Source organism: Cervus canadensis, chromosome 18 (assembly GCF_019320065.1).
Source record: "Cervus canadensis isolate Bull #8, Minnesota chromosome 18, ASM1932006v1, whole genome shotgun sequence".
NCBI lineage: Eukaryota > Metazoa > Chordata > Mammalia > Artiodactyla > Cervidae > Cervus > Cervus canadensis.
Window position 1 is genome coordinate 11533861 of NC_057403.1, and position 20636 is coordinate 11554496.

The 20636-nt window shown below is 47.4% G+C and overlaps 1 protein-coding gene and 1 long non-coding RNA gene across 2 annotated transcripts in view; both read right to left on the bottom strand.

Annotated features, from left to right (window-relative positions):
• Positions 1 to 1206: 1206 nt before the first annotated feature.
• Positions 1207 to 7344, bottom strand: LOC122420065. The gene is made up of 4 exons (XR_006263163.1): positions 6782 to 7344; positions 5859 to 5985; positions 5147 to 5268; positions 1207 to 4540 (listed from the first exon to the last, which is right to left on the bottom strand). It is a non-coding gene; the product is annotated as an uncharacterized LOC122420065 (long non-coding RNA).
• Positions 7345 to 12515: 5171 nt separating this feature from the next.
• Positions 12516 to 20636, bottom strand: part of LOC122420513 (zinc finger protein 805-like) — a 39117-nt gene continuing 30996 nt past the window's right edge. Inside the window, 5 exon segments of the mRNA XM_043435654.1 lie at positions 12516 to 14814; positions 14817 to 14846; positions 14849 to 14941; positions 14944 to 16131; positions 18984 to 19079. Coding sequence (XP_043291589.1) covers positions 14711 to 14814; positions 14817 to 14846; positions 14849 to 14941; positions 14944 to 16131; positions 18984 to 19079 — 1511 coding nt within the window. The 3' untranslated portion in view covers positions 12516 to 14710.

The window sequence follows — 20636 nt, forward strand, 5'->3', positions numbered from 1 at the left end:
GATATCCAAAACGGGCTCAGCATCCCTTCTGAACTTGCCCAAAACGCACATTCCGGGATCCAACCTACACTTTCTGACACAGAAACCCCGGGGGTGGGAACTGGAAGTCGTGACCACCTCCCTGCCCCAACTACAGCAACTGAAATGGGAAAATACCTTCCAAATGGGAAGTGAGATGAAAAGTGCTTAGCACAAGACCTGGTGCTGAACACACACAAGCTGTCACTGGTACTATTCATCATGACCACAATTTCTTACACATACAGCTAGAGGAAGATGTCGGAGGCTCCTCTTGGCAGAATTAATTAATTGGTTTGTGGAATTTGCAACAAAAACCATTGAATGTACCATCACCATTTGTAAACTGCATTGTAAGCGGCTGCTCAGTGTGTCTGAGCATGACTGGGACATGCTGGGACTCTTTGTGACCTCACGGACTGTAGCCCTCCAGGCTCCTCTGTCCAAGGAATTCTCTAGGCAAGAATACTGGAGTGGGGGGCCACTTCCTGCTCTGAGGAATCTTCCCCACTCAGGGATCAAATCCACGTCTCTTGCATTTCCTGCCCTGGCAGGTGGATTTTTACCAGTGCGGCACCTGGGAAGCACATCACACCCTTTATGTCAATAAAATTTGTAATCAACTTACATAATCTATATGCGCTTCTTTCTTAAGAGCAGAGTTAAATGTTTATCATCACACTCTATGTGTATACATATGATTATCTGCATTTGGAAATGCCCATGTAAATGTGTGTGTATGTGAGCGAGTGAGCTGTTGTGTGTGTCTCTGGATGGTTCCACCTATTCATGTACAACCATTTGTACATCTACATCTGTCAATGTGGCTGTACAAAGGTGTCTATCTTTGCTTCTCTCCATGTGCCCCTCTCTCAGTGTATCCATTCCTGCTGTCCTTGTGTAGCCTATGTGTGCGTCCAGTTTTTCTCTGGATGTCTCCACACTCCTGCACACCAGTGCCCGTGTCTGCATGTATGTATCTTGCTGCCGGTGGATGCGTCTGTGTGTTGTCCATGCACGTCCCTGTGAGCACTGTTCATGGTATGTATGGGACTTGTGAGCACACGTATCTGGGTGTCCTGTGTCTGTTTTCACGTGTGCGTGTGTCTTTGATCAATATAAATATATCCTCTCTATTCTGTGCCCTGGTGGGTATCTGTGTGTACATCTGCATAAAAAGAGACAGACGCACTTCCATGTTTATTATAGTTCACAACAGCGAAGATGTGGAAACAACCAGAATGTCCATCAACGGATAAATTGTCAGGGAATGTTTAACAGGAGGATTCCTATGTGCTGCTTCTCATAAATCCTCTGTTCCTTTTCAGTGGAACAGCAAGCCACTCCCAGGACTGAGGTCATTATGTGAGGCAGGCTTGAGTCTCCTTCAGTAAACATTCTCTTTACGATAAAACTGCTTAGTCTCGATCCTCTTTCTTGAGATATGGATTGTCACCTGACCTTGTGATCACTATTAATCCCTTGGTAACAGTTGCTGTACATTTGGTTTTCTGATCTTTATCATTATCGAAAGAAATGTCTTGTACAACAGCCTATATATACTCACAGAAAGATTATTAAAGCACCTTTGCTCCATCAGAGCTTAGGTGTCTTTTTTGCCGCCCCCCCGCCACCCGCCCGCCCCCTGGCTAATTCTCTGGAGTGTAGAAACCCGTCATGCTCACTTTCCTGCCCAGGCTTCCAAGTCCCCCTCGAGAGGGCGCCCTGTGCCTTCGTGAGCAATCCAAGACCTGTGTCAAGGGCTTTATTGGTTCTCTGCGTAAACCAGGGAACATCAGCCTCTTTCTCTTTGACTTTCTTATTGTCAACTCTGGACCACCAGGCTCCGGTCCATTAAAGGACCCCGACAATAAAGGAATAAAAACACATATACTCAGCCTTGATAAAAAAGGAAATCCTGCCATTTTCAACAATACAGATGAACCTTGAGAAAGTCATGCTAAGTGATATACAGCAAATATTGTATAATATCCCTTATGCGTGGAAAAAGCAAAACAAAACCAAAAACTGAGCTGTAAAACATTACAGTGATGGTTACCAAAGGCCGGGGGTGGGGTGAGGGGATGGGAGAGAGATGTTCAGGGGTATACACTTACAACTCGTAGACAAGTAATTCCAAGAGCTCTAACATAAAGTACCGGGATTACAGACAATAAAACTATATTATAAACATTAAACTTGCCAAGAGATATCTTATTTGTTCCCACCACTAAAAGAGATGATAATTCTGTGGCACAATGGAGGCTAACTGATGCTACGATGGCAATCATACTACAGTGTAAATTTATCTGATAAATATGTTGTACATCTTAAACATACATAGTTATAGGTCAATTATATCTCAATAATTAATGGATAAATAAATAAAAATGAAGCCTTAAACAGTTTTAAGTAGTTAAGTAAAATGGATCCATTCATAAGTGTGTCCTTATGTCTTTAGATTATAATTTTAGACAACATTTTTGTATCCTAATTTAAGTTTTAAAGGCTTCATAAATCAAGGCATCACCTAAGATGATGTTTCGTAACAAGTAACATTTGCAGAGATGTTCTCAAGCTTCCAGCTTTCCCGGTGCGGCATGGCACACAGCGCATATTAATTCAGGTGTTTAATCTCTCAAACAAATTGAGAGTTTGTTTTGCCACTCAAAAACAACAACAACAACAACAAAAAACAGACAATAAACTGTCATTGGTTTCTCAGGAAAACCAGAAAAGTCATAAATACATTTCTTGGCCTGTTATATCTACTTATATTTTTCTTTCTCCTTTGTTTTTGTTGTTTAAATATTCCTGTGGTTGCTTTTTCAGTGCATAGTAAGGGCAGAGTTATGGTTGAAGATTTTTGAAACTGCACAGTAGCCGCTGGTTCTCTCTCCTTTATAAATTCTCAGATGCAATGTCCGAGGATGGATCCATTTCCTATATGACTCTTCCAATGACAATAAGTGATGACTGATTTCAGAAGATTTTCTCACAGCATACGAACAGTTATTTCTCTTTGGTATAATTCCTCAGAGTATGACGCTTCCTCTGTTCAGAAGATTTTCCCCAGGAGTTACATTCAAAAGGTCTTTTCGCAGTATGAGTTCTCTGATAGTGCCTGAGACAAGTTCACATGTAAAAGGCTTTGGCCCATTTCTTACGCTCACAGGGTTTCTCCCCAGTGTGAACACTCTGAGGCTTGGTAAGGAATAAATGAAGGCAGAGGGACTGTCCACATTCACTGGATTCACAGCGTTTCTCCCTCATGTGAGCCTTCCCATATGGAATCAGGGAGGAGCTATAACGAAAGGCTCTCTGATATTCTTATACTCAAATGGTTTTTCTCCAGCATGGATCCTATTAGGCCAGACAAATAAGGGCGAATGAAGGCCTTTCCACATTCACTGTACTCTGGGATCCTCTCTTGTGAGAACCCTCACACGATGAGTGAAAAAAGTTGTCACAAAAGGTGTACCCACATACTTTGCACTCAAAGTATGACTGTCTTTGGAGTGGGAAATGTTACTTGGAACAAAAGCAGAGCAGACACAAGACACTTTCCCACATTCTCTGCATTCATAAGGCTTCTCAGTGTCAATGTGCTGTTACTGCATGAGCCTGACCACTCCTGTGGTTCTGCTGAGCACAAATCCTCACGTGCTGACTCGGGCCCACCCTCAGGAGAAAGGCACATCGATGTTTGTTAAAGCCATCCCACATTTCTTCCACTTGCAGAGATTCTTGCCTGCATAGATCATGGAAGCTTTCCCTGGTGCATGTGAGTTCTGTTTGTGAAAAGCATCTACAGGAGTAATTGTTCCGGTAATTGCTGGAGCACAGACTGTCACCTGTTCTCACACCGCTGTGTTCACAGCTCATCCTCCTCCTGAAGACTCTCCTTGTGGGAAACTGTCCCTGGGCTCCACAGCCCTTCTTGCATTTCTGATTTCTAGTTTGCTCTAACCCAGAGTCCCAGAGTCAACTGACCCTGGAGCAACGTTCCCTCCAACAAGGGCCACTGAGAGGCAGAAAGCTTTATGGCCTCAGTTGTGCTTTCCGGCCCAACGGGAACCAATACCCAAAAGGACCCCATGGCGATGACAGCAGAGAATAAGCTCCTGACACGCCCGCTTGGCTTCTCCCCATGGCGAGGGGCTGGGTGCTGGCCGGGAAGTTCTCTCCACCCTCCCTGCAAGTGAAGGCTGTCTCTGATGTATAGGATCCGTAGTACTTTACAAATGAAGCCTGCGTTTTCTCTTCTGAAGACTCCATTCTACCACTTCTGCATCTGGTCGAGGTTTACACTACACCCGAAATCTCTCCCCGTGATTCACCTGCTGGGAGTTCCCGGCGGCTCAGCCAGGGGCCAAACTGTCTTTCAAGACTGGGCCACACATGTCGCAGGGGTGAGCCGCGTGGGTGGAGGGCTCGGCCTGGGCAGTTCTCATCTGCAGCCGGCTCACAGGAGCCCCCTGCTCAGAAGGTGCGGCCACACCCGCCACTCCGGGCCAACGACCTGAGGGAAGACAGATGCACGTTCAGCTGGTGGCCTCCGGTAACAAATGTGTGTCTGATAACTGGCAACGGGTCTGTGGGACTGCGGGCCTCACAAGGGGCCCAGAATCAGGAGGAGGAGGGGCCTCTGACACTTACAGAGGAAGGGAACCTTGGAGGAGGGGATACCACGATGGGGCACAGTGTGACCAGGGGCTCTCTGAACCACACCATGCAGATGGTCTCCAAGCAAGGCTCTTGGTTCCTTGAGCCGGTTGAGTGCTGAGAAAAAGGGTCTAGCCAGGGCCAGAAAAACCTGGCCTGACAGAATATCTAACCTGGCCCAGAATAGACTATCTGGCCTGATAGTGTTCAAGGAAAACTAAGGATATGTGCACATCTCGTGACACGTTAAAAGAAACCCAATGCTGTGGAGTGCTGCATGGAGGAGCAAGAAGTCAGATAAGATGTGCGACTAGAAAGGGGGGTGGGATGAACAGGTACCTAAGAGCAGAGTAGAAGTGACAAATGAGCAAAGCATCAAAGTTGGGGAAGGAGACACTATAGACGCAGCGCAAATTGCTGCTATAAAGTGAAGCCAGCCCTGATGCCCGTGCCCTCCACTCACCAGGCCTGGGCCTCCTCCAGGTCTTCTCTGCTCTGACCGGAGCAGCGTCTACCTCCTCAGGCACCCCAGGCTCCCCTCCGGCTGCAGCTCGGTAGCCCCATGAGACCTGGAAACTGCAAGTCCTAATGGGAAAGAACAGCTGATGAGGGGCCAGTAGTGACCCCAGCAGACCCCCTTCACAGAGAAGATGGCGGAAGGGGGCAGAACCTGGGGCACAGAGAGGCCAGGGATCTGGCATGTCGGGGGTAGACTGCAAGACTTCTCACCCCCAAGTACTTCATCTCAAAGTTCCCGGCAGCAGAGGTTGGGGCGGCTTTGGGAAAGGAGGAAGGTGTCCCTCGCCCAGCCCTGGGACTCACACTTTTACTCCAGGGAACAAGGAAAGAAGCTGCGCCATGACAGAACTGTGAGGCATCGAGAACTGCCCGTGAGAAGAAACTACATCCAGCTCAGGAAACTGAGAATCATGTCCCTTTTAACGCCTTCCAGCTGAGTGCTGGCTGGGTTTAAACACTATTTTATAATGAACAGAATATAATTTTGTTCATTAGAAAATAATGTAACACTGTGGGATGGCACTTCCAAGGGCAGGTTGTAGAATATGCCTGATTCTTTACCCAAAGCAACTGTGAGATAAATGTTTGTCTATTCAATGCACTAAGCTTTGGGGTAATTTGCCAGGTAGCAACGGATAACTAAAAGAGGGACTTACCCAGCGATGACACAAGTGCAAAGTTCTCCAGCATCACATCACGGTACAGGAGTCTCTGAGCTTCCTCTAGCAGCTCCCACTCCTCCCGGGAGAAGTACACGAACACATCCTCGAAGGTCACACAGCCCTGCCACGATGGGGACAGATAAGCTGGCAGGCAGCATCTCTCCCCAGAGCATCCCAGGTACCTCTTCTCCCCAGTGTCCCAACTCAGAGGAGACGCCTGACTTTGCACCACACTGGTAGTTGCTCTCTCCTCTTTTCCCTCTGATTACTGTGTGCAGCCCAGAGCAAAACCAGGCAGGTGGGCAGAAAAAAATACTTCCTAAGCTAAGTACAGTATGACGGGCCTCGAACTCTCTCCTGCCAGCTTGTTGTCCTGGTGTCATCCAAACTGGATCTCCCAGGCACAATCACGCTCGCGCTCACCTTCTCCCACCAGTCCCCAGGACTTGGGTCTTAAAGCTATCGGTTCACAATCCTCCCGGGGCTCCCTGCCTCTTCCCTCACTTCCACAGCCTCCTCTGGGCAGCCAGAGGAAACCTATGTAACGAAACGTGTTAAATCACCTCCACCTTATCCCCAAACTTTCAGAAGGGAGGTCTAGCTCCTCTGGCTGTCATTCCAGGCCTGACCTCAGCCCGGTGCTCTCTGTTCCCCTAAGGCACAAGGTAGAGCCTGATCACTCCCAACTCAGGCTCACCCCTGAGAGTCGGCACATGGCGCCGAAGTTTACTCCCGAGGTTGTCAGTTTAGGAATCTATTCATATGCCTGAATTCGGTATCCTAGCCCAGAAGCGACTCCCTCCAGAGACCCGCGACCAAGAACAGAGAGAAGGGAAGGCAGAGCCCCCGGACAAACACCAGCAGCTACCGCCAGGGGCGCGGACGCACGGCGTGGCCCTGGGTGACCCTCCACTCACCTGCGCTGGGTTCATCAGTGCTGCCGCACCCGCCACTGCCACTGGACGCAGTGGGAGGAATGGGGCCCCGTGAGGCGGGAGACCAGGGCAGGGTCCCCTCGGGCTGCGCCTCAAACTCCGAACCTCGCTATAAAATGATGTCAAACAACAACAACAAAATGACGTCAAATGCCCGGAAGGCCCAGGCCGCCGTCCCCGGGGCCCTTGGCGACGGAGCGCGGGTGGAGGCCTGCAGAAACGTGCAGTCTCGATGGAGACTGGCAAACGCGAGGCGCGAAGTCTCCTGTCCCATAGACGGAGACAGTGTCACGGCGAAGGAGCCGGGGCTGGGGCGTCACGGCTCCGATGAGGTGCGGAGATAGGCCCGCTACCTCGCTGGCCTTACCCGCCAGGCCCTAGAGACACGGACCCGGAGCTGTGCTCCGGTCCACGTGATCACCTTTCAACCGTCAACCGCTCCCGGAAGGAGGCTCTACAGCAACGAGACAGGAAGTCCCGCCCCGAAGGCGCCGGAAACGCCCTTTCCCGGACTGTGATTGGCCTAGGGGTGGGGGCGGGCACGTCTGTGCACCATAGTTAACGCCCAGCCTGTGCCCACGCGCGTGCGCTATTTCCCTTCTCCTTGTCGACAGCCCCTCGGCGCCAAGAGAAGAGACTGGGAGATAACTTAGCTTCACTTTTCCTAATACAGGGCGGGGCTTCCTCTTAAAGGAGACTGCCCAAATTGCCATAGGCCTGGGGGCAATGCCCCGCCTTCTCTGATCAACGCAGGACTTAGGGCCCCTTCCAGACGCAGGGCACGAGGCTGAGCTCACAAGCTATGGATAATTCTTAAAGCGATGCGAATGCCAGACCACCATACCTGCCTGCTGCAAAACCTGTGTGCAGGTCAGGAAGCTACAGAGAATGGACACGGACCAACAGACCGGTTCAAAGTTGGGAAAGGAGTATGTCAAGGCTGTATATTGTCACCTTGCTTATTTAGCTTATATGCAGAGCATGTCATGCGAAATAACAGGCTGATGAAGAACAACCTGGAATCAAGATTGCTGGGAGAAATTATCAATAACCTCAGACAGACAGACAACACCATCTTATGGCAGAAAGCCAAGAGGAACTGAAGAGCATTTTGATTCAAGTGAAAGAGGAGAGTGAAAAAGCTGGCTTGAAACTCAACATTCAGAAAACGAAGATCATGGCACCCTTCCCATCACCTCATGACAAATAGATGAGGAAACGATGGAAACAATGACAGACTTTATTTTCTTGGACTCCAAAATCACTGCAGCTGGTGACTGCAGCCATGAAATTAAGACATTTGCTCCTTGGGGTTAAAAAAAAAAAAAAAACCATGACCAACTTAGACAAGTATTAAAAAGCAGAGACATTACTTTGCCAACAAAGGTCCATATAGTCAAGGCTATGGTTTATCCAGCAGTCACGTATGGATGTGAGAGCTGGACCATAAAGAAGGCTGAGCACTGAAGAATTGATGCTTTTGAGCTGTGGTGTTGGAGGACTCTTGAGAATCCCTTGGACTGCAAGGGGAGCAAACCAGTGAATCCTAAAGGAGATCAATACTGAATATTCATTGGAGGGACTGATGCTGAGGCTGAAGTTCCAATACTCAGGCCATCTGGAGCGAAGAGCCAACTCATTAGAAAAGACCCTGATGCTGTGAAAGACTGAAGGCAAGAGAAGGGCACGACAGAGAATGAGATGGTTGGGTGGCATCACCGACTTGATGGACATGGGTTTGAGTAAGTTCCGGCAGATGGTGAATGACAGGGAAGCCTGGAGTGCTCCAGACCATGGGGTCACAAAGAGTTGGACACGACTGATTGACTAAACATTACTACTGTCATTAGTATTAACATGGGGCTTGCCTGGTGGCTAGGACGGTAAAGAATCTACTTGCAATGCAGAAGACCCAGGTTCGATCCCTGGATTGGGAAGATCTCCTGGAGAAGGGGGCTTCCCTGGTAGCTCAGATGGTAATGAATCTGCCTGCAATGAGAGTCTAAGACACAGGTTCGACCCCTGGGTCAGAAAGATCCCCTGGAGAAGGGAATGGCAACCCCACTCCAGTGTACTTGCCTGGAGAGTTCCATGGACAGAGGCGCCTGGCTGGCTGCAGTCCATGGGATTGCAGGCACAATGCTTTAATGTACAAGGCTGTGAAAGGCTAAGTTGTGGATACCTCTTTGCAAGAATGTTGGCATTATTTATGCAAACACAATTCCTTGAGTTGGCAAGTAGCCTCTCAGGTACTGATTAAATGCTTTACATAAAACCATACATTTGTATGTACTACTTTGCATAGTTCTTCTTTTCTATTCATATTTAGTTATCTCTTAAAGAGCAGGTAGACTTCTTAAACTACAGGTAGGCACAATGCCCAAAGAGTTGCAATATTACAAGTAAGAGTCTGATCTTGGGAACATCAGGACTAAGTGCCCTCAGGTCCAAGTAGAGTGGAGTTGATAGTTTCACGTTTATGACATGATGACATATCGAGCTCCCAATGACTGGGGCCTCCTTCTTGCCCGCCTGTCCTCTTCTTCTGACCCTAAGGACTGGCAGACTTGGGTACAAATATGTGATGATGAGATGGCCCAGCTGGAAGCTCAGAGGCTTTTCAGGTCATCAGGACCTGTCCTCATCAAGACATCATTACCATCAACCCACCTCCTGAACCTACAGCACCCAAGGGAGTACTAAGTCCTGGGGAGGTTTGAGATTGAGAACCACTGAGGAGATTCCCAGAACGGTGCACAAATGCAAGAACAATTAAGACACACATCCACAACCACTTCTGCCTGTATTCATCTGGCCACAACTTATGCACACGGTCCCAGAGTTAACTGTTAAGGAAAGCTGGGACATGCTGACCTTCCAGGCATCCAGAAAGAGACAATGGAGTTTGTTAGGCATCTAGTCGGTTTATGTCACAATCCATCAGTTTGGTTACCAGACATATTATTTCTCCAATGCATTCTACACAGTCATCCTTTTATTATTCCAACAACTCAAAACCCTACCTAATTACTGAGCCTATTAGAATTTCTAGGATGTGTTGTTCTTGTAGCATGTTCAAATACTGTTCCTTAATACCAGGAAACTGTTAACACAAAATAAATCACCTCAAGTCACATACGACATATAGTGGGTCCAAGACATAGTGGATGGATATACTGAAAATGTTTGTCCAAAAGAGAATGAAATAGTAGATAACTCACCCACACATGACACAACACTGTAAAGCAACTATACTCCAATTTAAAAAAACAAAAAGTAACCCACACAAAATAGACCCTAGAACTACATTTAAGGCCAGAGGAAAATGATCCCAGGTGAAAGGTCTGCAGTGACAGAAGGACCGAAGAGCCAAGAAACGGGCACCTGTGAATAAAGGCAGTTAATTATCTATGTAAAACATGAACAATATCTCGTTGAGGAGAACAATGGAATTACCACGTGATCCTCAACAATATCCATCACATCATGCAAAAGGTTGATATTAACTTATACTTTGCTGTGTTAAAGACATGCATTATAATTTTTAAGCTTAAACACTAATAAAGCAGAAGTATAGACATTACCAACTAACAGTGAAGTTTAGAATGTAAATAATCTACAGAAATTTTTAAAAGAATGTGTAGACACAGAACTGAAGCAAAGATAACCACAATAGGAAGATGCATTTTAAATTAAATATGCCAGCTATCACATGAAATGTATATTGAATAAATGTTTGAATTAGATGTCAGTAGTTTTTAGTAGGCTGAAAACTATCCAGCAATATTCAGTTTATAAGTCAGTTTTGAAGATATGTTACAGAGATAAAGCAAATAAAATTTTGGAAAATAAATATATTAGTTATTTAAAAACAAAATACAAAAGGGTGCATTTGTATCTGAAAAATAGATTTAAGAAACAAAATAGCAGGAAGACATATTTTTAAATTTGTATACAATCTTAAACATCAACTTATGTAAAATAATTTTACTCTAAGAATAAAAAGTTACATCTATAAATAAATTGAAACATCTTAATGCTATCTCAGTAATTTTTATAAGGCAGGAATAACATTGGTCAAGTTTCTACCAGATCCATACACCAAGATGAATAAATCTGTCCTGACAGATACATATAGAACTGCATATGCTAAATAGAGGATGTTTGCTTTTTAGCACAAAATAAATATATATAAAACAGACAATAAACAGGACTATAAAAAATTCTTTAATTTGCATAGGATGAAATAAAACAGAATGAAATAAAGCAGGACACAGATTAGTAACAGAAGATGTGAATGAAAACATCTAAAGATGTGCTTGAAATTGTTAGAAAATAACTATGCCTGAAGGAAGTAAAGATCATCAAAATGTGCTTTTTGAAAATAATCACATCCTCAATGCCAACTGGATAGGGCTTTTATTAAGCAGTATAAAGGGCAGAATTCCAATGGCTAGGACAAACAGACATGATCTGGCTTTACCTTGAGAATATGGGCTTGCACTAGCCACCTGCCTTCTCTGCACCTCAGTTTTCTAATCATTAAATTGAAGAGGGTCTCTATGGTCTCTCCTCTAAAGTGCTCAAGTCCTATTATTCAAAGCATAATTTTGCTGATTTTAAATCATTATAAGATATGCAACTTGAAACTTCAGTGTACAATGTATCAAAGCTAATGACAACCCTACATATTCTCATGAAGTGTAGTTAATGAATTCCATTAAATGGAATCTCCAGGCCAAAATGGTTTCACCAGAGAATTCTACCAAATATTTAGAGAAGAAAGAAAACCAACTCTCAAAATCTCAACCAGGATGGGCGGGGGGCTGGTGGGGAGGGAGAAACACTCAAAGTTCATTTTGGGAGGCCAGTATTATTCAGACAGCAGTGTCAAAAAAATAAACTATGTATAGGCCAATATGCTCATGATTTTACACATAAAGTTTCTTGACAAAATACTGGCAAAAGGAATGTGTGTATGTCTGTGTGTTCCATATTCTATAACTACAGGGATTACTGCAGAAATGCAAGGCTTGGTCAACATTCAAATCCAGTCAGACAATCCATCATATAAACAGGCTATAGAGGAAAAGTCGTATGATCGTATCAGCTGAAAGAGAAAAGGTATTTGACAAAATTCAACACCAATTCATAATGAAAGCTCTTTGCAAATGAGGAGGGAAACCTACCAAACTTGATTTTAAAACATCTATATAAAAACCCATACTGTCATCTTATTTAATGGTCAAGCAACACTGAATACTTTCCCGTTAACATTAAAAACAAGACATGGGAGTCCTCATTCATCATTTCTATTCAACATTGTACTGGAAATTCTAGCTAGCAGAATAAAGAAAGGAAAAGGAAATAAAAAGGATACATCTAAGGAAGAAGAAATAAGATGTTCACTATTCCCAGGTAAGTGTTATTTGCTCAGTTGTGTTCAACTCCTTGTGACCCCAAGGACTGTAGCCCACCAGGTTCCTCTCTCCATGGATTTCCCAGGTAAGAATACTGGAGTGGGTTGCCACTTTCATGCTCCAGGGATCTTCCCAACCCAGTGATTGAACCTGGGCCCCCTACATTGCAGGCAAATTCTTTACCGTCTGAGCTGAGCTGCAGATAGATAACTTATTGCTTATGAAGAAAATCCTGAGGAATCTGCAAACAAAGAAACTTGCTAGAACTAATAAATGAGTCCAGCAAGGCCATAGGATACAAAGTCAACATATAAAAATTTAATATATTTCTCAATAACAGTAATGACAATGATAAAACTGAAGTTAAAAACTCAATAAAAACCTAACAAAATATGCTCAGGATCTGTAAGCTGAAAATTATAAAACACTTATGAACTAAATCAGAGATCCAAATAAATGCAGAAACATACCATGTTCATGGAGTGGAAGACTCAACATAATAAAGATGCCAAATTTCACAAAAATGATCCATAGATTAATGGAATTTCTATAAAAATCCCACAAGATGTTTTTAATATATAGACCAGTACATGTTAAAACTTATACAGGAAACCAAAGGAAAAATTGACATGGGAAGCTAAATCAATTTTAAAAACTATAAAGAAAAAAACGATAAAGAAGATGGAAGTACTTTATCCAATTTTAAGACTTAATAGCTACAGTATTCAACATAACGTACTAGCAGAGGTTTAAATACACAGATCAGTAGGATCACATAAAGAACTCAGAAACAGTCCAAAAATTAACATGCCCAACAGATTTTTTTTTTTTATTAATTTCAGTTCAATAGAGGCAGGATAGTCTTTTCAACTATTCAAATGGTGCCAAGAACAACTGAACATCCTTAGGCAAGAAAAACCACAACTTAAACTGCACACGGTTAATACAAAAAGGAACTCAACTTGTATCAGAGATTTAAGAACCTAGAGCTTGCTGAAGACTTCTTAGACAAGACATGAAAAGCATGAAGAGTGGCCTTCACAATAATGCCATAGAGTAACACAACAGAAATCACATGGCCTACAACGGCCATACAGAACTCGACATGGAGTCACTTGAAAAGCCCTGAGAGGGGTTCACAGTGAATACATGATTATTTTTATGTCTTTCTGTACAGTATATTTCTTAACGTGAGGTAATACTATCACATGTTGCTTAAAAAAATAAAAGGAAGGAATCTCAAAATACCCTGACAAATGATATTAGTCATTAGTCCTTATGCTGGGACTAAGCCAAAGGCGACAACCGTGGAACTCACCTGTACCTGTACGGACACAAGCTCATTTCAGTCGGAAAATTTCCAGTCACTTTACTTGACAGTGAGTCTTCACACAAACTTTTGTAAGATTAAAAATGAGATTCCTTCTCTGAATGTATTGCTATCATTTAGCTTACATTAGCTGCGTGTTTTGTTCTGTTTTGGCTGCAATTTAACCTCTAGAAACTCACTGAAGTGTTCGTGAAGCCTCTCTAAGGAGGAATCAGAGGGAAGAACCGGGACATGTGGGAAGGATGCACAGTTACACTGTCCTACTCACCCTACAGACAAATAAAAAGATAAAGAGATTAAGTATGAGTGTCAGCTGGTTAAAGACACATGACACATTATGTTTCAAAAATATCAATCAAGCAGGACGGTGGCCATGGAAGTCGGAATCCGCTAAGGAGTGTGTAACAACTCACCTGCCGGAAAAAAAAAAATCATTTCAGTAAAATGGGTTCATTCACACATACATCTTTATCTCCTTAAATATGAAAGTGTAAGGCAAGCCTTCATATTCCTCACAGACACAGGCTGCTCAAGGGTAGAGACAATGCTGTAGAACAAAGGTGTGTGTGCTAGCTGCTCAGTCGTGTCCGCCTCTTTGCAACCCCATGGACTGTAGCCCGCCAGGCTCCTCTGTCCATGAAATTCTCCAGGCGAGAACACTGGAGTGGGTTGCCAGTTCCTGCTCCAGAGGATCTTCCCGACCCAGGATCGACCCGGGTCTCCTGCATTGCAGGCGGATGCTTTACTGTCTGAGCTACTAGGCAAGCAAAGGTGGCTATTAGTAAATCTTTTCAGACACACTCTCAGCTGTTTAACTCTCCTGACAATGGACAGCAGTGCATGTGTATACAAGATAAATAAAAGGAACGAGGTCATCTGATCTCTGCAACAACACTCCTCTTAACTCAGATAAACTAAGGGATGACAAAATGCCTCAGGCTCCTCATGGATATCTGAAAGCTGTGTTTGCATTTCTTCTTCTCTTCCCTGTCTCTTCCTCTTTTGTTTAAATATCCCTGAGATAATTTTGCAGTGTAAACTGAGGAAGAAGATGTGCCTGAAGGTTTTGCTAAGTGCAAAATAAAGATTGGCTCACTCTCCTGCATGAATTTTCAGATACAGAATAAGTTTCCAGGCTGACTCCGTTTCTAACATGATTCTTTAGATGACAATGGATATCTTGCAAATAGGTTTTCTCACAGGGAAGAAAAATGAGGGGATTTCTTTTTGGTATGAATGATCAGATTCTGAGCAAGATGTTTCAATGGCAAAAGATTTTCCTCAGGGGCTACGTGCAGAAGTCTTTCCCCAGAAAGAGTTCTTAGAGGTTCGACTCTAAAGTGTGGAATGACATAAATGTGCAGAGTCGTCCCACATCTGTCACACGGCAGAGTTTCCCCCAGTATGAACCCTCTGGTGCTGAGTAAGGGATGAGCTGCAACTGAAGGCCGTTCCACACTCACTTCACTCACATGGCTTCTCTCCACTGTGGATGATGGAGTGTCGAACGAGGCTTGTGCTCCACCAGAAGGCCTTCCCACACTCCACGCATTTGTAGGGCTTCTCTCCACTGTGAATCCGCTGGTGGCTGTTGAAGTATGACCTGCGGCTGAAGGCTTTCCCACACTCCGTGCACTTGTAGGGCTTCTCTTCGCTGTGGGTGGCGAAGTGCCGGCTGAGGCCTGACCGACTGCTGAAGGCCTTCCCACATTCCTTGCACTCGTACGGTTTCTCTCCGGTGTGGGCCCTTTTATGGAAGATGAAGGTGGAGCAGTAGATGAAGGCCTTTCCACACTCGGTGCACACATAGGGCTTCTCCCCGGTGTGGATCCGCTGGTGCGTCGTGAGCTGTGCCCCGCGGTGGAAGGCCTTCCCGCACTCGAGGCACCTGTAGGGCTTCTCTCCGGTGTGGATGATGGAGTGCTGGATGAGTCTAGTGCTGTTAGAGAAGCCCCGCCCGCACTCACGGCACTCATAGGGCTTCTCCCCGGTGTGGATCCGCTGGTGCGCTGTGAGCTGTGACCTGCGGCGGAAGGCCTTCCCACACTCGCTGCACTCGTAGGGCCTCTCCCCGGTGTGGATCAGCAGGTGCTGTAGGAGGTGTGTGCTCTGGCTGAAGGCTCTCCCATACCCTGTGCATCCATGGGGCTTCACTCCAGAGTGAAGCTGCTCGTGTCGAACAAGGGAGCCATGTGTGCTGAAAGCTCTTCCACAGTCCCCACACTCACGGGGAAAGTTTTCTTCATGAGTCAGGGGTCCTGTCACCAGCCCACGTGACTCCCGTTCACAGAGCATGTCTCTTGGAGGGACTCGCTGCTGTGCAGTCCTCGAGGGCAGACGGTCATCTGTCCCCAAACCATGGTGATCAGGGTTCACTTTCCTAGGGAGTTCCTGCCCCTGATGGCCTATGCCTGGTCTCAGGGGACCTTCCTGCATCTCCAACGGCCCATCCCCATCCTTGGTTTGCACCAGCTGGGAGTGTTCTGAGTCCCATTGAGTCAGTTGTTTCTGGGGAGAGACTTTGTCAGATGAGGCTGGGTGGGAAGGGGCAGACTGTGGGGCCTCAGGGTTTTTGTTGTCACCTGGAGGGAAGACAAGACACAAAAAGGCTCATACGTGATGGCAGAGTAGAAGAAACTAAATCACCATGTCAGTGGGAATAAGATGAAGACAGGGGCCATCTTTTCAGCCTGCTGTCTTTTCAGGCCTCTGAAACCCAAGGTTGCAATTTCTTTCTTTCTCCTGTTTGAATTCTTGAAAATTTTAAAGGGAAAGCCCAGCAGGGAGAGTATGGACAGGGGACAGAATGTCTGGAGACGAGGAGGGCAGACAGGAATGGTGACACTGCGTGTGGTGAGTCTGCTGCAAACCACAACACCTCACGGTGCTCTGCACAGGGCAGCCAGCGAGGAGGTACCGAGTGCTCCCAGGTGGGCGGCAGGGACGGGCTGTGGAGGCTTCCTGGTGAGGGCAGGCCTCCGGGTGTGGCAGAAGCTGCAGCACACAGAAGATGATGAGGTTCTCTCAGCCTCAGGAAAGAGAACGAACAAAGGCACACGGTCTTCCAGAACCAGGGAGCTGCCCTGCATGAGGGCACAAGGTTGGAAAGAGGAGGGCTCTGAGATGGGATTAGTGTCCTTACGAGAAGAGAGAGGAGACAGCTTGCTCCTTTTCACTGCCACATGAGGACAGAAGGAGAAAGCTGCCATCTGCACACAGGGGAGTGGGCCCTCCACAACCGGGATCTGCCAGCACCTTGATCCAGGTCTTCCCAGATTCCTGAACTGACAGAACAAAGTCTGCTCTACCTGGGCTGTGGCTTTCTCGTTATAGCAGCCCACGCTGAGACAGGAGGGCATGAGCAAGGTTCTCAGGCTGGAGTCTGGGGATGTTAAGTGCATTGTGTTCAAAAAGAAACGAATAAGCAGAGAAATAATTCTATTCCTACATCAACTAGTCTAGGTCATTCATGAATCAGTGATGACAATGAGCCCACAGAGCCGTGAAGTGAAACCTGTACCTGAGCTCCACCAAACAGAAGTTAGGGTCATGTGAGTATCATGGTCTCTGACCACACAAACCTAGGCCTGAATTCCAGAAGAACTCAACATGAGCTTTATGGCACCTGGCAAGGCACTCAAATGTCACAGGCCTTCATTTTCCTCTTTTGAAAATTAAAGCTAAAATGAGAACCTGTCCTGTAGGACTGCTGTGAAGATGAAGGGACACACCACCTATACCATGCGCAGTGGAGGGCCAGACACGGGGCAAAAAAATCAATCAATCAGATTCAACCTTTTATTACGGATCAGTCCAATATGTGCACCAGGGACCTAACCAGGAAGCAGGCAAACTGATGGCGTGAGAACAAGAATGTGTGGGTTAACCTTGGAGAGTTTTTTAAGAATAAAAGGATGAACCCCTCTGCAGGGCAACAGCGGAGACTCAGGCAGAGAACAGACATGTGGACACAGTGGCGGAGGAGAGGGTGGGCGAGCAGTATCAGAACACAGACATCACCGTGTGGAAGACAGCCAGGCAGTGGGAGGCGAGGATGGAAGCTACACACGGGACACTCAGGTGACAGGCGAGGCTTTAAGGATGAAGCAGCACAAAGACCAGGCTCTACTGTTGATATGAAGACGTGCTGAGACCTCGGGGGCTGGGGAGTGGCTGCGAGGGTCAGTGTGGGAGACAGGAACAAGGGGCACAGAGCAGAGACAGGGAGACCAGCCAGGAGCGTGCTGGCATCACCCAGGCAGAAGCCGAAAGCCTGGACTGGGAGCGTGGGGACGGGTCTCGCATAGCTGGCGGAGGTGACGGACTCGAGACGTGCGCTCGGAACGGACAGGGTCTGGTGCCGCCTGGATGGAGGCGCTGGTGGAGACGGGCGTGCCGAGGAGCTGTCTGAGATGTGCCCGCCTCCTGACCTGCTCGCGAGGCGGGAGGAGTGGGCAAGGTCTGAGCTCTCTCTCGGGTGTGTCGAGTGTGAGGTGCCTTGAGGTTTGGGCAAAGAGGACAGAAGACGAGAGAAAGAGGGTGCACCTGTCCCCTTGATGCTGGGAATGTCGGTGGCAGAGAAGGTGGCAACGGGCTCCAGCTGTCCAGAAGGAAACGTGAGACACTGTCCTGACTCGCAAGCACTAGTCCTGTGACACCAACAGCTCACGTCTGCTGAGCCGCTCTCTACAGTCAGGTCCAGTGAGGAGCAATTTCACACACAATCTATTACATCCTCTAACCACCCAACAGGCAGAAACCATGAGGACTGTAAATTTCCAGGACTGAACAGAGTGTAACAAACCACGCTCACCAAACCATTTCTTTCCTCTCCGTGGACACACTCAGCCTCTCTTCCCAGCCCTGGGCACCAGATGACAAGGTCAAGTCGCAAGTCAGTGGAACATGAGGGAAACACCGTGTTGGGAGCTGCTGTGACACTCTTCCTTCTCTGTCTCCCCTCTGCCAGCTGGAGGATGCCAGGAACCCTGGGGGGCCCACACGAATGACAGGAGGCACTCCGGTCCCAAAACACTGCCTGCTCACAGCTCCCCACAGACCCACGTGGTTCTTGGCTCAAGAAGAACACTTTTCCGTACACTGTGCCACAGAGATTCTGGAATACGCCTGTCCGAGCAGCTAGATTTACCTTGGCCAAACGCACAGACAAAGATCGCGGAACATCCTTGGGCCACAAGGCTGTGTGCTATGTCACACCTAGTCTTTAAGCTCACGCTCATGGAGCTGAGAGCCTGAACTGACCTGACACACCCCACACCTCCCAGCAGCATCACAGGGCAGGGCAAGCATGGGTCCAAAGGCTGCAGGGATCCCCCGCGCCCATGACAAGAACATTCTCACAGAGCGGACGGGCCGTGGCCTCCATGAGGTGTGCATGTTGCCCTGACCCCCCTGGCCAGCTGTGGGTACTCACACGAGCAGGAGCCAGGGGTGGGCCCTCTTTTCGACGTCTGTGACTCAGGGCCAGGCTCCGCTGGGGAGATCAGCTCTGGCTCAGGCAAAGGACATCCTGTTCAGAGAGAAAAAAAGAGAATGTGGGGATGTGTAGGAAGAAGAAGCCTCTCAACCGAGACCAGGACTGCAGGGTTTGGAAGAGAACCCAACATGCGGCTGCTCCCCTCCAGGCAAACAGAACCCTGCACCTGGGAAACATGTGAGAACACCACCCTCGGTCCCCAAAGACGGCAGATGTGACCGCCGGCTGCACAGACAGGACCCCTCCCCGATCTCCATCCCCAGACCCCCGCGCCGCTGAGACTATTTCCTGAGGACTTTACCTAATTCAGTGGAGTCAGGGGCCTCCGCCTGCCTCCCTGAACACCAGCAACATGCAGGGTGTCCTGTTACCAGCACAGAACAGGTCAGACAAAGTCTGTGGGGAGAAGTCCAAGTACCCGCGGCCTTAAATGCTTCCCGGGTGCTGGTGACCAAACTGGCAGGCTATGGACCCTGGTCTCCATCGTCACACAGACAGCAGCTAAGGTCCACAGTGTCCCACATCACCTGCTCCTGCCCTCGGGAAGCAGCTTACGATGTCTGTGAGGGGACTGGCCTCAGCACCAGGACCAAGGATGTGGAGAAACAGACACCTGAGTTGGCACCCCCACCTGGGAGCCAGCATCACCTCTGAGCTTCTTCTTAGACAACATGATACATTTCCTTTCAGGCACAGACTGCTCCAAACACACATCAACAAAGGAGGGGGTCAGGGACGCAGATAAGCTGTTGGTGGAGGTACGGGGCCCACACAGAAAGTGCGCCCGCAGCGCAGATCCTAAACCACGGCCCAGGACTCACCAGTCATCACTAGGCAGATTTCACCCCATCTGCTTATGTGCTCAGGGACGGGGCGATGCAAATTAAGGAGCCTGCCCTTTGCTGTCAGGAGTCACGCCCCCTGTGACCCCAGGGACTTTGCCTGTGCTGCCCTGTCCAACTGGAAGGCTGCTTTGCCCACTTTCCTCTGACTAGCTTACTCGTCATTCTTTGGGTCTCACCTCAAATGTCACCTCCTGAGAAGATTTCACTAAACTGCGGCTTCTGAGTCTAGGAGCTTCATGGCATTTTCTTAACCCTAATGGTAAGTCAAAGCTCGTATTTAGTGGACTTCCTGTTTCCAGTTCTGCCTGTAAGAGCTTCCGAGTCCCCACTCCATCTGAACAACAAGTGGAAAGCTGAACAGACAGAAAAATCGAGTCGTCTTGGGTCAATAACAGAGGCTAGGGGACAGGGTAAGCTGCTGTCCCCAAGACTGGAGACACAGGGAATACAGTGAGTCACGGGAGCAGAGACCAGTGAGCAGAGCTGCCACGGGAACCAGCGCCAGGTGAGGAGACCTGAACGATAATTAAAGAGCTGCGGCAGGTTCAGAGCGGACAACTCTGAGAGTAAAGAAGTCAAGTGGGACTCAGTAGTAGGCAGGCCCTCAGTGTCGTGGGATCTCTCTCCACGTCACGCGCAGCTGTCAGGAAAAACTGCTGTGAGTCATGCTAAGAGCTAGAGCGAGCATCAGAACCTGACAGGCCAGGGATGCTGGAACCATCAGATCAGGAATTTTCAATGGCAT